The 24,131-nt window shown below is 45.8% G+C and overlaps 2 protein-coding genes across 11 annotated transcripts in view; one reads left to right on the top strand and one right to left on the bottom strand.

The window, feature by feature from the left end:
• Positions 1–10,958, bottom strand: part of lonrf1 (LON peptidase N-terminal domain and ring finger 1) — a 16,803-nt gene extending 5,845 nt beyond the window's left edge. Inside the window, exons 1-11 of one of the 3 annotated variants that reach the window (XM_061771088.1) lie at positions 10,264–10,958; positions 8,730–8,848; positions 6,501–6,623; positions 2,385–2,582; positions 2,081–2,294; positions 1,862–1,964; positions 1,379–1,493; positions 1,189–1,310; positions 951–1,109; positions 651–813; positions 406–558 (exon numbers count right to left, since the gene is read on the bottom strand). In XM_061771088.1, the coding sequence (XP_061627072.1) occupies positions 406–558; positions 651–813; positions 951–1,109; positions 1,189–1,310; positions 1,379–1,493; positions 1,862–1,964; positions 2,081–2,294; positions 2,385–2,582; positions 6,501–6,623; positions 8,730–8,848; positions 10,264–10,822 (2,028 nt within the window). In that variant the 5' untranslated portion in view covers positions 10,823–10,958. The remainder of the gene's footprint in view (positions 1–405; positions 559–650; positions 814–950; positions 1,110–1,188; positions 1,311–1,378; positions 1,494–1,861; positions 1,965–2,080; positions 2,295–2,384; positions 2,583–6,500; positions 6,624–8,729; positions 8,849–10,263) is intronic. The other 2 variants (XM_061771091.1, XM_061771090.1) reach the window with 2 other exon arrangements.
• On the top strand, positions 9,242–24,131 carry ndufaf5 (NADH:ubiquinone oxidoreductase complex assembly factor 5). Of its 8 annotated transcripts, none has more exons than XM_061771108.1 (11): positions 9,242–9,288; positions 12,330–12,570; positions 15,299–15,362; positions 16,829–16,876; positions 16,971–17,074; positions 17,930–17,969; positions 20,195–20,392; positions 22,050–22,110; positions 23,215–23,298; positions 23,446–23,528; positions 23,660–24,131. In XM_061771108.1, the coding sequence occupies exons 5-11, from the start codon at positions 16,992–16,994 to the stop codon at positions 23,750–23,752; spliced, it is 642 nt and encodes a 213-aa protein (XP_061627092.1). In that variant the 5' UTR covers positions 9,242–9,288; positions 12,330–12,570; positions 15,299–15,362; positions 16,829–16,876; positions 16,971–16,991; the 3' UTR covers positions 23,753–24,131. The 8 variants fall into 8 exon arrangements, with proteins under 8 accessions (XP_061627092.1, XP_061627086.1, XP_061627085.1 ...); XM_061771102.1 differs by lacking the exon at positions 9,242–9,288 and adding an exon at positions 11,045–11,189 and having other exon boundaries at positions 12,333–12,570; positions 20,195–20,389; XM_061771101.1 differs by lacking the exon at positions 9,242–9,288 and adding an exon at positions 11,045–11,189 and having other exon boundaries at positions 12,333–12,570.

Genomic DNA, 24,131 nt, shown 5'->3' with positions numbered 1-24,131 from the left:
TTGGAAACGGGTCTCCTTGGTACCCCTCCCCCCGCCCCCGACTTGGGAAAGCCAGATCGGCAGCGCGGCGAGTTGTCCTGCCGCAAGCGGGCGCTTCTCGCACACTGGATGACGCAAGCGCCGCAGGATGTCTTTGTTGGCGAGCCGCACGATCGCCTGGGCTGCAGTGAAGTTTGGCTTTGAAAAACTGTTTTTTGTAAAGCCGGTCTTATTTGGAAAACTATTGGTCTACTACCTACGCCCGACGGCCATCCTGCCTTCCTCAGTGTTCTTGTAGAATTGGCGCATTCAACGAGCCAGAGTGGGAACAGGCGCAAAGGAATGTGTTGAAAAAGTGTTTGGATAAGTGTGGCTGTGTTTCAACCACGCTGACCTGCCTAAGAAAGGTCAGTGAAAGACGTGTACCTGGATGTCAGCTTCTCGCTCGGGCATCGGTCCAAAGTGCTGCAGGATCTGGTTGTGGAAGCGGACCTTGAGGTTCTGGAACCAGACCCGGGCCTGATTGTACACGGCATCGTGGAGCTCTTGGAGGCTCTCCAGTTCTTCTCCGTCCTCCACCTGAAAGCCAACGTGGAGCGCACAAGTGACTTTTGGATTTTGTGCGTTGCCAACGAGCAGCATCATTGCAGCAGGGAGGGCGCACTTCTCACCCGAGCGTCTTCCAAATGGACAATGTCGGCAATGCTGTAACCGTCCTTCATTCCTCGGGACAGGACTCGGAAGCGCTTCCCTCCGACGGTGTCCACCACGGATCTACCGTCGGGCAGGAAGTGGACGCTCCGGATGATCAGCATACATCCGTAGTCTACAAACCTGCCGGGGCGGATGAATGGAATTGAAAGCGCTTGGCATCGTAGCCTCTTATGTAACTGATGACAAACCGCATGTGCCAGTCCATCCGGTTTTAAGCTTTCCCAAAACCCGAACACCTTCGGTGCGCGCACGCTCACCCTTTGTGGGGATCGTTAATGCACATCCCGAACTGCCGCGTGCCCGTGTCCATGCAGCGGCGGATCATGAGGCGGTAACGCGGCTCGAATACGTGCAGCGGGCAAGGCACGGTGGGGTAGGCCATGGTACACACGAAGATGGGCACGTTCTTTGTCAAGCTGCATCAGAACACAAAATCATCAGACCCTTGTCCGAAATAAGCACAAGTCGGGGAAAGGGCCGCAAAAGCCAACTTACTCCGAAAGTTCTCTGGTCTCCTCCAGGTGAGTTTTGGACCTCTCCTCATACTCCCGACGCAAATACTGTTTGATCAGCGCATCCAGCACGCTTGTCACAGTGTACTTCCGACACGCGAGATACTGCCCGGGAGAGGTTTAGGATTAATCGCACAGCGCACACGTGAATCTGAATCGTGGGCTTTCTTTACCTCTTTCAGGCTCTCTTTGCACAGGGGGCAATGCGCCGTGTGGTCCAAAGAGCGTTGCAGACAGCTTTTGCAGAAGGTGTGGCCGCACGGCGTCGTCACAGGCTCGTAGAACAACCTGGTCGGGGCGGAGGACGGGCCGGCTCAGAAACATCTTCCGCCTTGTATCGCGTCGTTTAGCAAATGGAGACTTTTGCTTTATCGCATCAGTACAGAAAGTATTCTTGGACAAACAAAATGATTTGTAATGGCGGTGAGAGAAGAACCTGACGGAAAATGCAGAATTAAGGCCCCGAGTGTTTCCCAACCTCGCCGGATTTCGACTCGGGAGTGATTAGTGGCTCGTTTGCTTAGAATAGGTTGTTGACAAAAGTATTATATAAGCAGATTCACTTGCTATTTATGTACAAATGTGCGTTTCATTTCATTTCGCCATTTGTTGTTTTCTTCAAGCCCGTAATGATCGTATTTCACACGTCAGCTCACCTCAGGCAGAGAGAGCACTCGAGGTCATTGGCGTCAATGAGGTCCTCAACAACGCTTGGATACATTTTGGCTTTGGCTACAGTTTTTGGGGAGGTTTTCACACCTTGAAGTCAAAAATAGAGAACATCACGTGACTCAAGCTCTAAGATTCAAGTAGTGGTTAGTAACAAGTCCGGTAAAGAGAGAGAGAGAGAGAGGGCGAAAAGTGGCGGCAAATACCTTGTTTTTTATACTTGCTACTACCGCTGGCCACGACGCAAGGCTCAGTGTCCGACACGGACAACTTCCTCTTTAGCAGGCTGGTCTCCTCCCGTTCCCCGAGCAGGGGGGCGGAGCGAACCCTCTTCAGAGCCCGCTCGCCGCAGCCGGGGCCGTGACATCGCAGGGAACGAGCTCGACTCAGACCGGGACGTTCGAGACTCTCGCGCCGTTTCTGCGGCACGAAGAGAAGAAAGCCTGTGAAATACATTCACCGCAGCGACGCGACGTGACGCTGTGCGCTTCGCGTGACGACGTAGCCGACCTCCCGCTCGTCCGTTGGCCGGTGCGCCGACGCGGCGCAGACCCGCTGTCGGCTTCGTCCTCGGACCGGACTACGCGACCCGACTTGGGCGCCGGCCGCGAGGGTTTTGTTGCGCGAGAGGGGCGACGTGTTCTGCGCCGTTTCCCTCAGGCCGACCTTGACGTTGTCATCGGCCGAAGAGAGCAGGTCACAAAGAATCTGCAAAAAATACATCAATAAATCAAATCATTCGTGCCGTGAGGCAAGAGAGTCAAATGGAGCGCAATAGCTGGCTGCAACCTGCGGAGGCGCCGTCCATTCCGTTTCAACTCCAGTCGCAACCCAAAGAACCTCAACATGACGTTACTTCCGAACGGAGCGTCGTCATATATAGTGGAGGTTCGATAAAAAATAAAAAAAAACATTTTCACATGACTATTGAGTTGGCTAAATGACTTCTATTCGCATTTATAAGGTTTAGCGTTGCTAATAGCAGCTAGTCATTGTTTGTCTTTGAACTTGTTTCACGGACACTTCAGTCAGCCGGCGCAGATGTTCATTCCCCCCCAAAAGCATGAAAACGTTCCACGGAAACATCCATCCATTTTCTGTACCGCTGTCAAAAAGTGTCCATATCATTGGGGCGGCCTCACGGCTTTGACATGAAGAAGAATCATACCGAGATTACGCAATGGCGGCGCTTTCGTATGAAAATATCACGAGAAGATGAAGTTGAAGCGCATACAAGGAGACATCTGTGCGCCTCTTGCGTAACAGCGGCACACTGCCGCTTCTGTTGAGCGCAGCTAATGTCGTGGCATCGAGTCACAAGACGTCTGACCTTTATCACAAGCGTACGCAAAATGATACGGCAGCTGGGACAAGCGAACGTGGCATTTGTTTATTTTATTTTAGTTCTCAAGTAAAAGTAGTTGCCTACCCTAACTACAGGTACATCTCAATATTGACATATTTGATTCGTGTCAAAAGCTTCATTTAGTTAGCTAGTTCATTTCAAAACGTGAAGCTCAAATTATAGAGATGCGTGACACACACTGTGAAATTGGTTTCAATATACTTGAAACCTTGATCAAATTTTAAATCAATATGGTTTTCAATTCTGCTTATCGATCCAATTCCCAAGGTTCCTACACATTTCACATTTCAAAATTCCATACTCATTTCCAGACTTCTCTGAAAAAAAATTCTAAGAATTTGTGACATTTGAGTAGATGTGGCGGCAAGAACCGACGCGCAGCAGAGGACGGTTACCTCCGCGAAGTTCCTTAATCCAACTTTCACCACTAGATGGTGCTAATGCGCTGAAACGCTAACGCCTCACATACACTTAGCGACACTTGAAAATTATTTATAATTACTTACTTTATTATACTTGGCAGGCAGGCTTTGACCGCCGGAAAGCTTTTTCTTGGTTTTTTAAAGTTGAAAATGGCTTACTTCAACCTTAGCGGGATCCCTCACCGTACTGTGGCCAAAGGTAGAACGCGGTTGGGTTTTGCAAATTTTGAGCCATCGTAAGTTAGCTGTAACTTGTTGCGACGTGATCCTGGATAGCTAATGCTAAGATAGCTGTGGAGCGCTCTCGCTCCGCGCCGTTCGTTTGTTGCTTTGACAAAGTCAGACGCCAACAGCAATCTAGCGACAGAAGGGTTGACACACTGCCGAGACGGCCTTTGCTGACTGACTGTTTAACAGTTTCATTACACCCTCATTAGCCGGTTACCCAATTTCCTTAACAACGGACACTTACGAGTGTTTGTCCAAAGCAGCCGCATGAGCACTTCTTAAGTACCGTACATACAACTTGCTCTCTCCCGTAACACGCAACAATATTCATTTTGTTCTGATTCGAGTCCAGAAATTTCGATTCGCCGATGGCTTCCCTAGCACTACCGTCGCCGATTCATTGCGCAGCTCTATATGTTTTTCCTCAAACACTCGCCCGATCGGGATTGTTGTATGTTTTGCTAGCTTTCCCGTGACTATTTGTGACTTGCCCTGGGTGATCGGGAATTGGTTAAATTTGAGCCCTGAATGGAATTGGTCAATTGGACCTGGTTCTAAGTCAGAACTTGTTTTCGATTCCCACCCCTATTATATGTAGAATTCTGATTATAGCTTACAGCAAACAAAAACCCAAAATTGGCCATCCCACCATCAAGAAACAATAAGGAAACAGTTGAAATGTTTTTTTGTTAATGTAGAAATCAGGCAGGAATTTGGCCTCTGAAAAGTATTTTCCAAAGTGTTTAATAAATGTAATGTATGATGTACTGATATCAATGAACCCTTCTACTATATTCTCATTTATTGACATGTACCTACCTGTTTTTTACAACGTTGACCAATCGGTCGTGACTTACCATCTGGCACAAAATCAAAACCAGAAGAGAATGCCACACCTTGCTTTTTTTAATTAGTGACTTGGCTGAAGTACAACCTTGATATTCCACAAGCTCATTTGTAGGCTACACCCAACCCGAGGTTCTCCTGAATGTTCCTTCCCTTGCAATGCGTGTTCACAAATACATTTGACAAAATCTATTATCTGTACTATTGTAATAATAATAAGAATAAGAATAATAATAGCCCCATCTGGAGACTGTAAAGTGCCAAAACATGTTTGTGGAACATGTGGCAGATGTATCTGTTTGTTTGTTTTCAATAATACTTATGTGCACACCTCGGTGATGTGGTAAAACAGTCGCCAGCACAAACCTGACAAACAAAAACAATTAAGTGGGTCCAGTTAATAGTTAGGAATAAGATGTCGATGTACTTGTTCTTGTTTCCCAGCAAAGACAACGCACAACAAGCAATAAAAGGCAGAAGAAAAAGCAAAGGCAGGACCGAACGCTTTCGGCATGACAGCTAACTTCAAAAATCCTGAATTCAGCAGGAGACTTTTCACGGGGACCCGAATCTACATTTTGAAAGCTTTTGGAAGGAATGAGCTCATAACAGACGCCGATTAGATTCCATTTTCAACAGCATTGAAGTTTTTAAATCTCGATTGTAAAAGGTCCTTTTTGGTATATTGACATGGACTATACATGACAAAACCTGGCGCCAACAGGTTGGGTGTGACCACATGAAGCACGTCAAGTATGAATCATCAAGCTTGTGGTCGAAAAGGAAAGCTCGAGAACTTCAACAAACGATTTGTCAAACAAGATTCTGATGGACCAGTGTCAGAGGAACGGGACATAAAAGGTACAGGGAGTGGGCGATACGGGCAAATAAAAAGATCTAAATATAGATTTTTTTTTTTATTTTAATAATTTGACGAGATCCTATAAAAAAAAAAAATCTCTACTTGCTTCCCAGGACATTTATTGATAGGCTCCGTGTTTCAGAACAACAGCACTTGTTTATTTTTGTAAAGCGCTTCAAGACGTCCACAAATCATTGCACAAGAATATTGTATGGCAATATTGAACAATCAATTACTTCAAGTTATGTCCAGGCCGTATACAGGAGAAGGAATATGCCACATCAGCGTTTGTTAAAAAAAAATAAAATAAATGGGAACAAATGTCCAAAAATGAAGATGTAAACCGAATCAAATATTTCAACCCGATAGATTTTTGTTTGTCACTGCAAGACGCATAAAGAAATGTAGTGGATGGCGTTCATTACGTGTCGCCAACCTTTACTATTTGTCCTGTGTCGTAGTGTTTGCGCAATGACTCGGCGAGGGTTTTGCACATTTTCTCATCTTGCGTTCAGCCGATGGCTGGATGGATACTTTATTCATCCTGTGAGGGAAATTCGGTTTACTCGCTTCATAAGAAAGTTTGAAACCTTTCCACCCGACTAGGTGTTTCTTACAAAGAGTGAAATGGAAAAAAGACCAAGCGCACACGTCATTTTGAAACGATGATATGATGTGTGACGGCACGACGGCGGAATCTTTATTTTCTTGCGGGTGACAAGTTTAGCAGCAGCTATTAGTAGAGTTCAGTACAGGGTTGAAATAAGTAAAGCAGCGGGTGTTCGGTGACAAGACGGATTCGGATTTTTGGAGCTGGACCTAGATGCCGACTTCCGCAAACACGCGGCGGTCTCAACCACGCACACTGCCAAGATCCCGCAATTCTTTTCAAGCGAGCTGACCTTTTCTACTTGCGTCTTTGCGCAGGGGAAGTCTTCGTCCACAGCGAGGCACTTGAGGAAGACCTGGAGAGACTCGTCCGCTCGGCCCGTCTCACGCAGCACCGTGGCTTTCTGAAACAAAGCCTAAGACGGCAGAACATCGAATGCTGGTACAAAACGCCACTGCGTTTGAAGGAAAACATGTTGATTTTGGAGCCACGTCAGCGGTCCCTTGGGAGAAAATCCTCTCCAGAAGAGCGCTGATCATTTCTGACACTTGCCGGTTCTCAAGGCCGATCGCAACGCTCGACGAGTTCCCTGGATACTTTTTCTGTTGTGTTGGTTCAATTTTAATTTGCTCAGTAGACAAAAGTTGAAAGCTTAAAATAGTTTCAAGTTTAATGTCAATAATGCAGTTTCTTTTTGTATTTCCTATCTTTTTTTGTAGCAATATGTAGAGCAGGGGTCACCAACGTGGTGCCTCCAAGGACCGCGGGTCTGTTCTATTTTGTTTGAAAATAAATTACTTGATGTTCAATGGGGGGGAAAGGCTGTTTTAACTTACTCAAATATTTCTAAATAATACATTTTACAACTGTAATGGTAATACCGTGACACTGCAACTGAGATCATTTTACACTTGAGTCCCGCCCGGGATGCACGTCATGGAAACAATGAGTCCCAGCCCGGGAAGAATGAGCCCCTGCAACTTATCACGGAATACAGATACAAGAGAAGACGTAATTACATTTCTTCTTCTTCTTCCATGTTACGTCACCAAACGGAACCCAAAACTATCGCCCATACATAAACTAAACTATCCAATTCAGTCTATCGGCAATGTTATTTGTTTGCTTGCAAAATAGAGTGCCGAGTCTTCATTTTGACGGATTCTGATTCATCTGCTTGAATAGACTTGCATGGTTTGTTTTTTTTTGTTACCGGGGTTGAAAACAGAATTGGCAAAATGCAAATGAATCCATAGACACAGATATTTTGGATGATGGAATGTCAAAATCACATATCCTGGTACGTTGACTCGGGCTGCAACTGCGTCCGCCATTACAAGGGCGATGCAATGAAAACATTAAAGTGATGAAATCATTATTATTACGACTGTCGCACGGAAATGTTCTTGACAAAATTTTGAAAATATGGACATTCAGACAAATTGTTCTGGAAGCGAATTTGTATAGGTTGGAAGCTCTGCAAATGTTCTCTTGCTTTATCTGTTTGTTTTTTTCGCAGTCTTTTACTCGACTTCTTTTTTTGGCTAAGGCGCGGGTCCGTTCGGGACCGCCCGCCAGTGAGCGACCCGCTTTAAACGGCGTCGCCGCAATCCGGCTAGCGGTTTAGCTCCTTCGCTCGCTAGCTCGCTAGCTCCCGTGACGAAATAATGTATCTTTGTTCCTCTATTTATGCCAGTGAGGCCTAGTGACAGACGGAACAAACGAATGGTCTTCTATTAGATGGCAGGAAGTGCATAGTCATGAATGGAACCCATTTTTTCTGACATTTTTGTTTGTTGGTGTGCCGTGAGATTTGTCAATTGTAAAATATGTTGCTTGGCTCCATAAAGGTTGGAAATCGCTGCTCTAGAAGAACACAATTTACTACGTCATGTTTTTAGAGGGGCAACAATTAACGATTACTTGACAACTAATCAATTAGCAAATTGATGGACGATTATTTGGATAATCTAGTAATTATTTACAGACCTTGTTTAACTTAAAATTGCCCAAATCCTGGGAATTTCAGCCTCCCAACAGTAAGCATTTTTAGATTTCTGGAGCCGTTCGTGAAAAGCAGACGGATTATTCTAGGTTTACTGATTAATCCAAATAAGACATTTGCACACATGCGGCTTTACTTTGGAAAACAAAAGTCAAGGTTTTTGCCGATTTTCTGACAGATGTACGAAATAATGTCCTGTTTTTTAATCAACAGATGGAAATAGAAAAACATGTTTTAATCCGATTCATCGATGAATTGAAAACATGAAATAAATCGATGATTAAAAAAAATAACGGTTCGTTGCAGCTAATGTTTTTAACATTTTGCAGGTCGCCTAATCGCCGCTGCGCCGGTGGCATTATTTGGTCGTCGCTGCGTTGTTTTAATAAACCTCCGCGCTGCAATCAACGTTTTGAGCCGATGACGAAAATCTTGGCGTAATGTCGGTGGGCTCGACGCACTCAAGTCACGATCGGGACGACATTTCCCGTGGAAGTATGAAGGAGCGTGACCTACCTCAGCAGAACAGCCGGACGCGAGACAAAACTCGATGTCCTCCAAAGCCAGATCAAACCGCTTCAGGGACGTGTACGCCTCTGCCCGCGAGAGTCGCACCTCCTTTGTCGTTTCCGGCTCTTGGAGGACCACGGAGAGACAAGAGAGGCAGGAGAAATGATTTGCAATCGTCCTCTATTCAAGCTTCATCGCAAACACTGCGCAACTCGACTTTTATTCTTAGTGCGTCACGCTGAAAAAAACAAGTTGCGCAAGCCAGTGACAGCAGCCAAACAAACAATCTGTTGTCGGTGTCAAACGAGGACATTTTTGTTCAGTTCGCATCGGTAACAAGAGTCAGACGGAACGTCGGCGCAGACCTGATGTGACGGCGATCCCGCAGCAGCAGCAGGTGATGCGTTAGTCTAGTCATCCCCTTTGGGATTTTGACATTCGCCCGCAATCAAACAAATACGTGACGACGCATCTGTCCATCCATTTCCTATAGCGCGCGTCTGCCCCGTCACCTGACCGACACGGCGTGGCACGGGTGGGCGACGTATAGCCAGCGAGACATCAGGTATACGACCCACGGTCCGTGGATGCGTTTGAGCCCCCGGCCCCCCAAAACATTCACTCCGCACACGTTCGTGATATTTCAGAAGGATTTAAGTGGTACACAGAATGGGCGGATGCATTTGTTAGATCGTGCATCATATTTTTCCTTCCTTTAATACGCTCATAAGAGGAAAAATTAGGCAGTTTCTTTATTGTAAGCCCCAACCCCAGCCATAACAAACTTCTTGGTTTTTATACCATCCAAATGTGACAAGTCACATCTCGTTCCATCTGCCAAGCCTGCCCTTCCCGCGACGCAGGAGCCAATCACGTTGCAGCGGGGCGTATCCTGCCCGGAAACCAGGTGGGAGTCCTAATAACGCGCAGGGCAGCGGGCGATTGGCGTCATAACGGCGCGACACAACCAATCGATAATCTAATTTGTTGTCAACACTTTTAGTTGGCCATTTTCATCGATTAATTGTTGCAGCCCTAGTTGAAGCTGTTGTTATTTGTTTTAAAAGTTAATTGATTAGTTGGTCAATGATGCCACTATGCTGATAAGTTCTAGAAAAGATTATATTAAACTATTTTTTTAGTTTGTACTAGTCTTGAATTTGGGATGTGTGTTCCCTTTAAAAAAAAAAAAAAAAAAAACGGGATGCGGGCTGTGGCACATTTTATTTTGAGTTTATGCCGCGGGCATCTGGCCGAGATGCCTGAAAGCTCGAGAATTCCCATTAACGAGCAAACGCAAGGCGGGCGGCGACAAGAACATCGGTCACGTGATTTTGCATAGAAGCCGGACTTGTGCGCAGAGTAGCAAAGCGTGTCCGCATCGTTTGGGTGGAGGAGGCCCGTTGAAGTTGCGAATGCGAGCGAGGTGGCGTCCGTCTGTACGCGCGCCCCATCTGCCACATTCAACATGGCGGAAGGCCGGTCTACGTCTATGTTACGTGTGCGCTCGATACCAGGGAGCGCGTGTCGCCACACTCACCTGCTCGGATCAAGTCGCTCGCTTGCTTGACGGCGTCTCGGTAGCGTTTGCGCGCGCACAGTTGGTCCACTTGGCCGCGTCTTTTGGAGCGTTTCGCCTCGCCGGGGAAGCATTTGGCCAAGAGTCCGCCCAGAATCACGTTGGGCTTGCCGTCCCCTCTCACCGCTTCTTGGCACACCTTGCAGCGGGAGAGCAGCCGCCGTGTCACGCACCTCTTACAGAACGAGTGTCCGCACGCCAGCGTCACGGGGTCCCCCAAGAAGCTCTGGCAATTGGGGCAGTCGAACACTTGCTGGCCCTGCTCCGACGGCGAGTCCGAACCGGAGGCGGCCTTTATCTTGAGCTTCCGCACTATACAGTCCACAAAAGTGCTCAGCTGTTCGGGTCTGACGGGCCCGCAGCGCAAGGCCACCGAGAACCAGTAAATGGCCTCCTTGAGCGAGTCCTCCGAGGCGAACGCGTTGGCTTTCCGCAGGACGAGTTGCTGCTGCTGCTGCTCTTGCTCGGGGGCGGCGCCCACAAAGAAAGCCGCGTCCTCTGCGGGCTGCTGGAGCGACATGTTGTTGTTGTTGTTGATGTCGTCGTTTCAAAACATAAAGCTTCGGCGTCATTGACGTGACTCTTGCTCTCTGCTGTGGCGAGTCGTCCACGGACTTTCTCCGCGGACGCTCGTCGCTTACATAAAAACTCAGGTCACGTGAGCGCAAACTCGCCCGTGATTGGCCCGGCGGCTGGATTACAAAACCCGCCTGGGTCGAGTTTCATAACCGCCCAAAGGACGTCGAGGTATGATTTCATGAACTGCTGCGAAGTCATTGTTGAAGAAAGCGAGTCAGCGCCCGCCGGTGCGACTGGAGCACACTTGAAATTATTTCCCAAAAACACTTTTGCAACCGGCAGAGGTGGACAAAGCACTCACACTAAAGGTCAAGTCTAGTCGCGTTCGTGCAAAAATGCTCGAGGGTAACAGCTGAAAACGATCAAAGACTGAGAACAATTTAGTACTGAATGTTTTACATATATGCGGCATGCTGGACGAACTGGTTAGCACATCTGCCTCGCAGTCCTGGGGACCGGGGTTCAAATCCCCGGCCCCGCCTGTGTGGAGTTTGCACGTTCTCCCCGTGCCTGCGTGGCTTTTCTCCGGGCACTCCGGTTTCCTCCCACAGCCCAAAATACATGCATGCTAGGTTAATTGAGGATTCTAAATTGCCCGTAGGTGTGAATGGTTGTTTGCTTGTATGTGCCCTGCGATTGGCTGGCAACCAGTTCAGGCCTCCTGCCCGATGATAGCTAGGAAAGGCTCCAGCGCGCCCGCGACCCGTGTGAGCACAAGCGGCTCGGAAAATGGGTGGATAGATGGATGTTTTACATATAGCATTGAACTCTTTCACCAGCTATCTGAGTTGTGCATATCTTTGGCAAGTGGGCTGAAGATATCTCTCTATCGTGACCGAGCGCCCTTATTCCATGTGGAACAGGCACGGTTTCAAGTCGTAACCTTCAAGTCTCGAGTCACCGCGGGGCTGGGGGGGCGAAATGAAGCGAGTCGAGTCGAGTCACGACTCGGTCGAAGCAAGTTGCGAGTCAACTCGTCCGATCTTGCAACATAGATCGGAGTGGTCAGGAAAGGGTTTCCGCTCATTGGAACGCTAAAAAAGTTGTCACACCTTCTACAACTTTTGAGATTAGGATTGATTGAATTGATTGCACTGAATTGTTTTAAAGTTGTATTTCAAACTCAACTTTATTTCTAAACAAACTACGCTGTTGACTTTGTGGAGACTGTTCTTAAGCGAACAACATTAAACAAAATGCAACTTTTCACCTTTAATGTGACGCCTGACCCATACAACTCATTTGGAAGAAAAAAAAAAGGAAACTCTTTTCAACAGAAGTCAAAATAAACAACAGCGTATTCCGGTGTTTGCATGTGCACCTTCTCATAATTGGGGTGGCTGTGTTTAGAATGAAACAATCTCATTTGAATCATTTGTCATTCGATGAAAGGTTATGTGTGATATTTTAGAGGTTAGTAGACGTAACTGCCCTTTACTCCATACCAGTAGGTGGCAATAATGCGCTAGCAAGCGCGACAAAAAGAAGATGGCGGCGATGGCGACGCTGGCGACGCTGGCGACGGCGATGTTCGCCTCGCGCTGCCCCCGCCGCTGGGGGGCCCAAGCCCGCAGGAGCTTCGGGCGGTCGGCAGCTCGCGGGGTGTTCGACCGAAACACCAAGAAGACGCAGAAGGAGCGAGCCGCCGCGGACCGCCGCGGCCAAAAGTACGACTACGTCAGGGAGGAGGTCAGTGACGTCACCGCGGCTTCTGGACCCTGCGACCCTCCTCTCCTTCTTTCTGTCGTATGGCAACATTTTCCCAATGTCAACCCTTTCCAAACCGATGTGGCCGCTAAATGAAATCCTTCAAGTTGATCGAAAGAGCGAACAATTGCACACCGCACGAAGCCGATCTTATTTGGGCTTCATTTGATTGCGCTTTTTGTTTTTTTGTGTCTTTTTGTGCGTGTGCGCATCCCTTCGCGACCCCCCCCACCCCCCTCCCTCCCTCGAGATCCGCAAGCAAGTCTTTTGCAACTCCCCTGTTTCGTCTCCTTTGTTCTGCTTTCTCCCTTCACCTCGTAAAAGGCGCTATGTACATGCAAGTTATTATTATTGTTAGGATCCATCCATCCATTTTCTGTATCGCTTCTCCTCACGCGGGTCGCGGGCGTGCCGGAGCCCATCCCGGCTGCCTCTGGCCAGCCAATCGCAGGGCACATAGAAACAAACAACAATTGGCGCTCGCATTCACACCTACGGGCAAATGTGGGAGGAAAGCGGAGTACCCGTAGAAAAGCCACGCAGGCACGGGGAGAACATGCAAACGCCACACAGGCGGGGCCGGGATCGGAACCCGCGACCTCACGAGGTAGACGTGCTAACAGTCGGCCGCCGTGCCGTTATTATTAGTATTATTATATTGCTACTGCTCCATTGGTACTTAGCATTTGAATGAAAGGGATTGTTGCCATTTGAGTTTTGATCAAATGTTAAAGATTGTATACTTAAAAAAAAAAGAGAGAAAAAGATGTGAGAGGTGTGCGTGACGGTAACTTCAATAGGTACACCATCTTGTCTGCCTTGACAAAGATAACGATGAGGACTTTTAACAGAGAATGTCGGAACAGAAGAAGTCCTTCAACTGTGTGTTTTTTGGCTGCCCTGACAATGACTCTGAACTCTTTTGAATTTGGCTGCTGCTGAATTTGCAGCAGCCTTTTTAGTGACACGGGAGGATTCGAATATTACAATGATTCAATGAGTTTTGATTGTCCTACCGACACACATTTACACGATATGGCACGAAATTTGATACCCAAGGTCCCAGATTGGCCCAATACGTCTCAAGACCTGTGAAATAGAAATAAAAATCATGAAATAAGATAAGGTCAAAAAGAAAATAAGACAAGACAAAATCATTTTTTTGCAAAAATACAAACGCCAGAGGCTTTTATTGCGCATTATTACCGTACATTATATTTCCATGGTCCTTTATACGTGAAAAGAATCAAGTGTTCGTCGTGCAGGGATGAATAGGCACGGGGTGAGGGGACTTCCGGAAAGAAGCCGTTCCTCACCCTGGTGGTCCTGCACCGAATGCTCCTGAGCCTCCTGCTCGAGGGGAGTGGCTGGAATGACGTACAAAATATTGTCACTGATGGAGAACTTGAGGGAAATTCAAATGTCAAATTGTCACACTTGCTGTATGCACTCAAATGTATCTTAAAAAACAAGAAAACATTGAGGGGAAATTCATTTCTATCTTATCTAAAACAATACAAATCCAGATGATTAAATTATTGCATGTTGGGATATGATAAGTAATAGCCACTGGGATATTTGTGCAATTAGTGCCAAGCGGGAAGGAAAATAATCATATTCACACAGCGATGTAGCGACTAATGATGAATTATTATACACCCAACATGTAGACCGTATCAAACTGTTGATATACATGATATATTAGTTAAAGACATTAAAATAATGAAAGGTCAATGTTAGGGGTGTCCCGATCGGCCCTTTGACATCGGATATCGGTCCGATGTCGGCAAGAGAACAAGTTCAAACACATCTCAGCCTATGTTTCTTTCTTCGTTTTTGTTCACAAAAACAACTCGCTCACAGCTAACACACAATGGATCAAAAAACTCCATTGAGGAGCTACAGAAAATTAGCATTGAACTCACGGCACTAATATCTCTCAAAATAATGAATATTGGTACACAGATGCTTTATAAACGCATACAAACAGACAACAAAACAATACTCTGCGGCATATATTCTTCAAACACTGTGACAAACGAGTTATATTGACAATATTCGATCGGGACTTTCTTTGTTACTGAAAGTGTGTATCTCATTGCGCGCACCACACTGCCCCTTAGAGGTCGAGACGTGCACAGCAGTTACTTTATGTAACCCGTTGGTTAATCATGAATGGGTCCGTTTTTCCTCATCCTTACTGTTGTTCTCTGTTGGAGTGATATCACTTGATCAAGCCTTTTCTAACGTCCCACACTACCAAATAAGTAAATTATGTGTGATTATTGCTGAAACGGGATCGGACTGACATCGGTATCGGCCAGAACTCAAGGCGGCAGTATCGGACCGGAAGTGAAAAGTTGGGTCGGGACATTCCTCGTAAATGTGATAATAATAATAATAATAATCAGACTCACATATTTTACAGTCGCATTTGAACAATAGGAAAACTGTTTTCAATGAATTTCAAACATGACAGTTATCCAAATATACAATCATTCAGTTACCTTGATGTATTATTTCAGATATTGTGTGTGTGTGTGTGTGTGTGTCTGCGCATGTATGCGCGCGCAGGTTGGCAGTCGAGTGGCGGACCGTGTGTACGATGTGGCCAGGTGACTTCCTGAAGCACACACACAAACACACGTACACACACACCGTGCGTGCGTCACGTTGTCGTTTATTGATCATCTTCTTTATGTGCTTTCAGGACCTTTCCTCTGGCGTTGGAGATCGGCGCCGGACGAGGTCACATTGCGCAACATTTAAGCAAGGTGTGCTACCAATCGTCATGATTTAATCATGTCATTGTTCATCTCAATGAAGTCTTCCCAGATAAATAAAGGTTATATCCAATAAAAAAGAAACAAAATCTCAGGAAAAATAATCGATTGGAGGTCACAGTTGGAAAAATATGTCATGTTTGAGAACACAGCAGAATAGCACATGACCGGAGAGCCAATCACAAGCGTCGGCTTTAGGAGGAAGTGATAGAAAAACCCCAGCTATTTTTCAAATGTAACCAGAATTGTAATCATGGACATTTGCAAAAGCCACTGAAATTTAATGACACACTTTCTCCCAATTGCATACATTTGTATTCTTATTGATTATGTAATCTCGTTACATGTAATTCATTACTCCCCAACGCTGTAAGGTACGGTGCTAATAACATGATTTAATCATGTCAGCTTAAAGGTCAGATGACAAAGATGTTACGGGGTCAGTTCAAATTCATATTGGCATTGTTAATATGTTATGTAATACACGCACGTAACTTCCAGCAAGTTTTCCACCGTAGTTGAGGTCAAAATGAGGTTTTTATGACACATATTGAGCCCTCCCCGAACATACCCGAAGCTCGAGACGCCGGGGTGCGGTGACTATCCGCCGCCGTCCTATTTTTCACCGGATTCAAATATGTTTCAGCTTTGACATAGGATGCAGCATTCGGATAGATTGCGTGCCCCTCGCTCGAGTAGCGGTATAACGTGTGTCTCTTGGCTTGTCATAGAGGCAATATAATATGCTATATAATCACTTCGAAATGGCAGATGTGGTTTGAAAAGGGGTTCTCGAGTGATCAAGAACAATGTGCACATCTTTGTCCTCTGACCTTTAATGTAATGTACATAATAAGGCTGTAAGGTACTATTAAGCTCCATTATTTAATCATGTCAACATCATTCAACTAAGTTTTGGTATTAATATTGTTTGATAAACGCTCGTGAGGCTGTTTCAACTACGTCAAGTCCATGTTCTTCACGCTACAGCTGCAATTAACCATTTTCCGAGATGAAACGGATTGATAGTTTTTTTTTTTTCCCCCCATAAAATGATTATGATTCAGTTCCCGGTTTGGTCCGTAACATCCGTAAGAAAATCGGCGAAGATGTTGATCGTTGTTCTCCAAAGTCGAAGCAGATGTTTGCAAATGTTCTATTTTGATTCAACACAAACCGAATCGGCGTGCTTTCATGGAGGACCGCAGAAATCAGAGAGGCTGAAATCTGAGGATTTGGACAGTTAAACAAGGTCTCTATGATTAATCAATGATCAAAATAGTTTTCGATGAATTTGATGGTGGATTAGTTGTCCATTAATTGTTAGCTTGTCATCTCGGGCGCAGCGCTAATCTTGTTCTTCATTATTCGATCACGTCGCCTTCGTTGAAGTAAGTTTGAGTACTCGTAGGTTCGGTCACTCGCCGTCATTGCTTTGCTTGCCACTTGTCGTTTAGGACACGGTGGAGCGTTTGTTTTTGACGGACATCTCCGAGACCGCCCTGGTATGTGATCGTCGCCGCCGCTCCCTGCGGACGAGAACGCCGACTTCTTTGAAGGCCTCGCTTCCCATGTGCGTTCCAAAACTTTTGTGTCCAGAGGCAGAACGTCGCCGGCGAGATGAGGCGGCACGCGCTGGCGGCCGACGAGGAGTTCCTTCCTTTCCGGGAGAACTCGTTCGATCTGGTTCTCAGCAGCATGAGGTGAACGGACGCTCGCTCGCTAGCGCTGGGCGATTCTTCAAAATTTCTCACCATCGTCATACAAACGTTCTAATCGAAGAAAAAGGATTTATGAACAGAACGGGGCAGTGTGTGTGTGTGTGTGTGTGCGCGCGCACGCCAGTTCCTGCGTTGTCAAAGCACCCTGAAGGCAGCGAGCGAGGCGTGTTCTTCTGCCCTCCCTGAGGTGCTTCAAGCGCTTTCTTGACACCCAAGTCGGAGTTTACCGTCAAACTAAGAATTACACGCATTGTACATTTAAATACAACACAAACTTGGTTTTAGAAGCATCCCCCGCTTAATGCTAACACTCAATGGAAAAGCCTGTTGATGGGCTAGTTTAAATTAGCATTTGATCACCGGAGGGATTGACCTTCAGATAACGAATATTCGCGCACAAATGTCATAGTAACGCATACAGAAAGGGAAAATAATACTCACAGGCGTGTATGCTTCATAATCTTTGAAAAATGAGTTATATTAAGAAAGTTAATTTGCAACTTTATTCTTCTCCTCTTTTTATCTTCATGCTCATGTCTCTCCGTGCATGCACCACACTGCCCCCTAAAGGACAAGGTGCGCACAGCAGGAAATCATTTGTATTTAGTTTTTTATTGCCATTGTTTTAATTTATTATTATTTGTTACTAATGTATTTTCTGGTTGTTGTTTTTTTAAATTCAATTTAAAGTTGAGGTTTGGACATTTGTTTTGAAATAATGAATAATCGTGTTTATTAATCATGATTTCAATAGCAATCAAAATAATTGCCCAGCTATAGCGCTCGCTCGCTCGCTCTGCTGACCTCTGACCTGTGCTCTTTGTCTCACCCACACAGTCTGCACTGGATCAACGACCTGCCCGCCGCGCTCAGACAGGTCGGTGATGACGTTATCGTGACATCATCACAGTGATGTCATGTGACTTGCCTGCGGTCAGGGGCCAATTTTCACACTTTCACGACTTTCTTTTCTCTTTTTCTTTTAAACGGTCCTGTTCAGCTGGTGGATCTCTACGCCGTTTGTGCGGGAACCGTTTTGTTGTGCGGCGCTTCTTTTTATTATTCTGATGTTTATTGAAAATGCAGCCAGACTGAAAAGGATTTTAGGGGACATACGGAAGGACAGAACGGGCAAGAGGAACCGGGGTGAGAACCACAGCAGAACAATAGTTAACAGTCTTGAAATTTGCCGACAAGTAACGTTCCATCCATCCATCCATTTTCTGAGCCGCTTTTCCTCACGCGGGTCGCGGGCGTGCTGGAGCCTATCCCAGGCTCCAGCACGGGCAGGAGGCGGGGTACACCCTGAACCGGTTGCCAGCCAATCGCAGGGCACATAGAAACAAACAACCATTCGCACTCACATTCACATCTACGGGCAATTTAGAGTCTTCAATGAACCTCGCATGCATGCATGCATGCATGTTTTTGGGATGTGGGAGGAAACCGGAGTGCCCTGAGAAAAGCCACGCAGGCACAGGGAGAACATGCAAACTCCACACAGGCCAGACCGGATTTGAACCTGCAACCGTGCTACAAGTGTGTATTCAAAACAACCAAAGAACTTTGCCTTAAGAATGGCGCCACTAGCTTAAAGCTAACATATAATGGAAAATGCCACTTACGGGCTAACAATTAGTGTGATAAGCGCAACGGATATGTGAACACAAATGGTGGCGTAACACATGGAGACAGACCATATCACAAGACTCACAGGCATATGGGTCATTTTCATATGATTTGATCAACAACTGTAAATACACGTAAAAAAAATATATAGCATTTTTTTTTCTGCTGCCATGGTTTTCTATGTGTAAATTTCTCCCATGCTGAAACAACTACAGTAGAAGTCACATTTTAGGCATTCGTCGTAAAGGCAGTCCTTCGTGACACAGCAAATGGCGGTGGCCCATTGACATACACTTTTAATAACAGCAAAGACAAAAATGTTTCACGGTAAAGTCAAACAGCTGAATAAAAATGGTGTGAGTTGCACAATTTACATGTGATAGCTGGGATAGGCTCCAGCGGCCCGTGTGAGAAAACGGACGGATTCCTTCTTCTTTGTACAATCGCGATAGCAGTAACGACAATCGATCGTTGCAGCACTTTCATCTATTCTTTCATATGTGAGAAATGGAAAATGGACGGCACTTACGGATATGATCGCTTGATCGACACCATCCCAGTGCCCAAAGCGCTTCACAAAGCCTCCCATTCAGCCGCTCGCGCACGCATTCATGCACCAATGGGCGACGGCTGCCACGCGAGGCGCCGCCAGGCCCACGAGGAGCAGATTAGCGCTCGGTGTCCTGAAATAACAGCATTTACTTTGCTGTCTGCTATTGTGGAAATGCAAAATGGCGGCCGCATCACAGATCCGTCCGGTGTATTGCAACATCGTCGTGATGCTCTCTTTTAACGGTCAAGAGCGACATTTGCCAAAGAAGCGGGACACCAAGATGTATTTGTGTTCTTTTTCATGGAAAAGAGGAGAAAGGTCCGATTTATCCAAAAGTGTCATGAGCATCAGCGCAAAATATGTTGCAGCTTCATTTGGGACACCTCACGGTAAAGGTAATTAATGCCTTTTGGCATTAAACGTTTGAAAAATAGGACCAATTCAGATTTTTGATGGATAGCAACTGCCACTAATTCAAATACTCGCATCAGGAATTGATTTTCCAAAGGAAATTCAGTGGGGCGTGTCTTTAGCGTGACTGATCAAATGATATGAAAATGGCCCATATATTCTTTATCCTCTGCAAAAAATGACTTAGTCACTGACACTAATTCTTCTCCTTTGTGTCTGCATGACTGTGTTATACTGCACCCCGGTGGCCAACAGGAGCAGCACAATGAATTGAATTGGAGCGTTCAGGCGAGTCAAGTCATTAACCCGGGTAGTGACTTGACTCGACTAGCTGGAAATTTCGCGGGGACTCAATCCACCCAGCTTGACACGTTTTTCTTTAGTTTTTCCCCCGACGGTAACTTTGGACTCGCTTGAAAGTTTGCGGTTAAGACTTGAGACTTCCTTAGCACTCGCAGCTGTACGAGACCTCCCGGTCGTCCGACTGTTCACGTATCTGTCTCCTTCAGATCCACGCCGTCCTGAAGCCGGACGGCGTGTTCATCGGCGCCGCGGCCGGCGGCGAGACGCTGTACGAGCTGCGCTGCTCGCTGCAGCTGGCCGAGACGGAGCGAGAGGGAGGCTTCTCGGCGCACGTCTCGCCCTACGCCGCCGTCACGGACGTGGGGAACCTGCTGGGACGGGCCGGATTCAACACGCTCACCGTGGTGACGTCGCTAACATCGACACGCGCGAAATGTTTGGCAAACGCCACTTCCGGCTGAAAATGCACTGTGACCTTTACGGGGGAACTTCATTTGACCTAGTGTAAACTTTTGAACTGTTGTATGTTTCCGTACTTTTTGCACAACTTGCACGCAGCTGAATGGCTAAATTCACGACAGGTGTTTGATCCACTCGTGTGCCTTTCTGTGACGCTTCCAGTCGCCCTCTTGCAAGCTGCTGATGACACGAAGCTCACCGCAGCAATTGGAATTTAACGATGACGTTTTGGGGGCCATTTTAGGAATTTAGAATTTTGCCTTTTGCCTTCCTTGTTGTCAAACGGCTGACACAGGCAACGGGTGGGCATCTGCATTCAAATGTTCACAGGTCAAATGAGGCTCAGCTGGAAAGGTCGCAGTGCACTTTCGGGTGATCCAGAAATTTCACTCGAAAGCCAAATATCCCCAACTTTGCGAGTCTGTCGCCCGTGCACTTCACCTTTTGTGTATTTTTACGACACGAACACGCTGGCGTACTATTCTGGATACATCGCATGACTTCAAAATACATTTTGAATTGAATTCTTCATTTCAAACTTTGAACAAAGGCGACAAAACAGACTAAACAAATTGTGCATATTCCAATAGGAATAGGAAAAAGTACAAACCTCTTGATTCCACCCCCCCCCCATCTTTGCTTTCTTATGATCCTATAACTAGTACTTTATATGAACATCAATATAATGTTATAGTAATAATTTGTCAAATTAATGTATACAAATCTTATTCTTGTATACATGAATACGGTAATGCAAATGATCAGATAGTAATGAAAAGAAAACCATGAAACAAGTAGAAGTGCAACAGTTAATCGATTATCAAGTTAATGGCCAACCTTTGATCATCGATTAATCGTTTAGACCTTGTTGAATTTAAAATTGTCAAAATTCTCAGAATTTCAGCCTCTCGACCGCAAATATTCTCAAATTTCTGCCGTCCACCATGTTTGCAGACCTTATTTTTATTAAAACATTTGCAGACATCTGCTTTTACTTTGGAAAACTATGATCAACATTTTTGGCGATTTTCCGACGGATTTTACAAACCAAACCAAGAACTGAATCATCATCAATTTGTTTGTGCATTTTCTGCACTGCCCATTTGAAATAATGTCGTGTTTTTCAATAAAGGGATGGAAATTGAGAAAATGGTTCTTAATCTGATTAATTGATAAATTGAAAATAATAATAAACAGAATTGATTATTAAAATAATGGTTTGTTGCAGACCTAAAAAAAAAAAAAAAGCTTTAAAAACAAACACCAATATGTATATAATATAGCGTGAAATTCTCTATTGCCCTATGTAGTAGTAGTAATATATAGCTGTGTAGAAGTTCCATTTTGAATGTTTTTTTGAATACAAACCGGTTGCTGTTTGTACACTTGCACGCGACTTCCATCTGTCACATGACTTCCACACATTGCATCTGACATCACGCGATTTGGGCACAGGTCACATGAGTTAGGTGTTGCACATCAACGCTTGCATACGCGTCACATGACGCGATACGTCACATGCTGTGGCATAATCACGTGACTTCTGTCACATGGTTCACATACTGAACGTCACGACTTGCGCGCGCGTGTGTGTGGTTTCAGGATATCGACGAGTTGCAGGTCTGCTATCCAGGCATCATGGAGTTGATGATGGATTTACAAGGTTAGGGTTCACCTTCATATGACCTCCATCAAAAACACTTCCCGCTCGCGCCGCCTCCCCAAAGTGTGCACGCGCGTGTACACGTGCAAACCGATATGAAGAGTAAATAGCATCTCTGAGCAAAATGTGTTACGATATGTGTGGTATATTTGGCGCCTGTGATGAATTGCAATGAATCAAAATTAATCTGATTTTTAAAAAATGAATCGATTGACAGCCCTACTTTTTTGTCAACGCCAAAGCATTTGCTATCAATGCATTTTTGAAAGAGTAAAAATAAAAAAAATGTTTTACCTATGAAAGGTCATTCCCAGTTCCCTCGTGGTAATCGTACAGCATTGCGTGCAACCGTTTTTTTTTGGCGTCTGGGGTTGCTACGATTATGCGTACCAATTTTTCGTAGGCGGTGGCACGGTGACCGACCGGTTAGCACATCTGCCTCACAGTTCTGAGGTTGCGGGTTCAAATCCCGGCCCAGCCTGTGTGGAATTTGCATGTTCTCTCCCGTGCCTGCGTGGCTTTTCTTCGGGTACTCCGGTTTCCTCTCACATCCCCAATACATGCGTGTGAGGTTCATTTCCCGTCGGTGGGAAGATCGTTTTGTCTATGTGTGCCCTCCGATTGGCTGGCGACCAGTTCAAGTTGTACCCCGCCTCGGTACGGGAAATGAATGAATTTTCGTAGGCGTGGGACAAACATGGCCGAGTCGTCCTTTGATGTACTTTCAGCACGTTTCTAGCGGGCACTGAAGAGACATTTTTTTTGTAAGCGCGCAAAAAAACAAGTTGCAAATCACTTTTTCGCCAGGCCCAATACGCGTGCATGTTTAAAAATGCGTTTGTTTGTGATGAACAAAATAATAATTTCTTGAAAAACAAAATGTCCCTTACAGCAACTGTTGGCTGTTTAGTGTCGTAACATTCTGGTCCTTTCCGTTGTGTTACTAACGATTTACCAACTGAGTGAGTTGTTAAGTAACTTCCATCTGATTATCGGTTTGGAACTAGTAACACGGTAGACTATTTGTTGGTGAAAAAGTGGTCACGTTACAGTCACGCGTCACTGGCGTTAGTTTCCGACCCAAGTGCGTGTGTGCGTGTTCAGGTATGGGCGAGAGTAACTGCGCTTTGAACCGAAGATCCATGTTGCATCGGGACACCATTTTGGCGGCGGCAGCTGTTTACAAAGGTGCGTTTCCATGACGACCAACGTGTTTACAAAGTGCTTTGCGAAAACAGGAAACTGTACGGGAAAGACGCAAACATAACGCCAAGTGATTGATAGATATCGACAAAGAGGGATGTATCGTAAGTGAAACCTTTCATTTTGTGTCAGAAATGTACGGTAACGAGGACGGCTCGGTTCCCGCCACCTTTGACATCCTCTACATGATTGGCTGGAAGCCTCACCACTCTCAGGTGAAACGCCGCCGTCCAATCGCGCGCCTTTCTTCACTACACGAACAATCAAGACCAGAAATCCACTTCCAAAGTCAAATGTGGGCAACCGTGTTCATGGTGATTTTGTGTTTGTTTCTTTTTGTCTTCAGGCCAAAGCAGCCAAACGAGGCTCGGCGACCGTCTCCTTCGGAGATTTGGCCAAAATAAATCAGGACGACGACAAGTCAAGCACACGAACATGAAATGTGACACGTCGATTCAACGTGTGTGTTAAATCGGACATGTTTACGCATATGTCATTTTGGGCATTTTATTTAAGAGGTCAGTTGAGAAGCATTTCTCATTTGCGATGACACGACGATGACGACCTGGCCAAGATGCAGTTCCATAAAATAGGGAAGTCCGGGCCCGCGACCCCACCGACCGACCCCAATAAGCGCAAGAAGTCGGAGGGAACATTCAATATGACATTTATTCAACCTGGTTGTACCCTAGGACATTTTTCTTAACTTGAACATGAAATGTCACATGTATTTAACACAAACATATTTCTTTTCAACATGAACGGGAAATGTTTATTCAACACGTACAATAAATGTTTGGGATTTTTTTCAACATGAA

Source organism: Phyllopteryx taeniolatus, chromosome 4 (genome assembly GCF_024500385.1).
Source record: "Phyllopteryx taeniolatus isolate TA_2022b chromosome 4, UOR_Ptae_1.2, whole genome shotgun sequence".
Taxonomy (NCBI): domain Eukaryota; kingdom Metazoa; phylum Chordata; class Actinopteri; order Syngnathiformes; family Syngnathidae; genus Phyllopteryx; species Phyllopteryx taeniolatus.
The sequence above is the reverse complement of the archived record's forward strand: the minus strand, read 5'-3'. Positions and strand labels throughout refer to the sequence as shown.

Excerpts from the sequence above, each read along its gene's own strand:
- ndufaf5 (XM_061771101.1), top strand. The coding sequence starts at position 11,060 with ATGAACTGCTGCGAAGTCATTGTTGAAGAAAGCGAGTCAGCGCCCGCC. Across the intron at positions 11,190-12,332 it reads ACAAAGCACTCACACTAAAG|GTGGCAATAATGCGCTAGCA; the intron begins GTCAAGTCTAGT and ends CCATACCAGTAG. Across the intron at positions 23,299-23,445 it reads GGCGGCAGCTGTTTACAAAG|AAATGTACGGTAACGAGGAC; the intron begins GTGCGTTTCCAT and ends ATTTTGTGTCAG.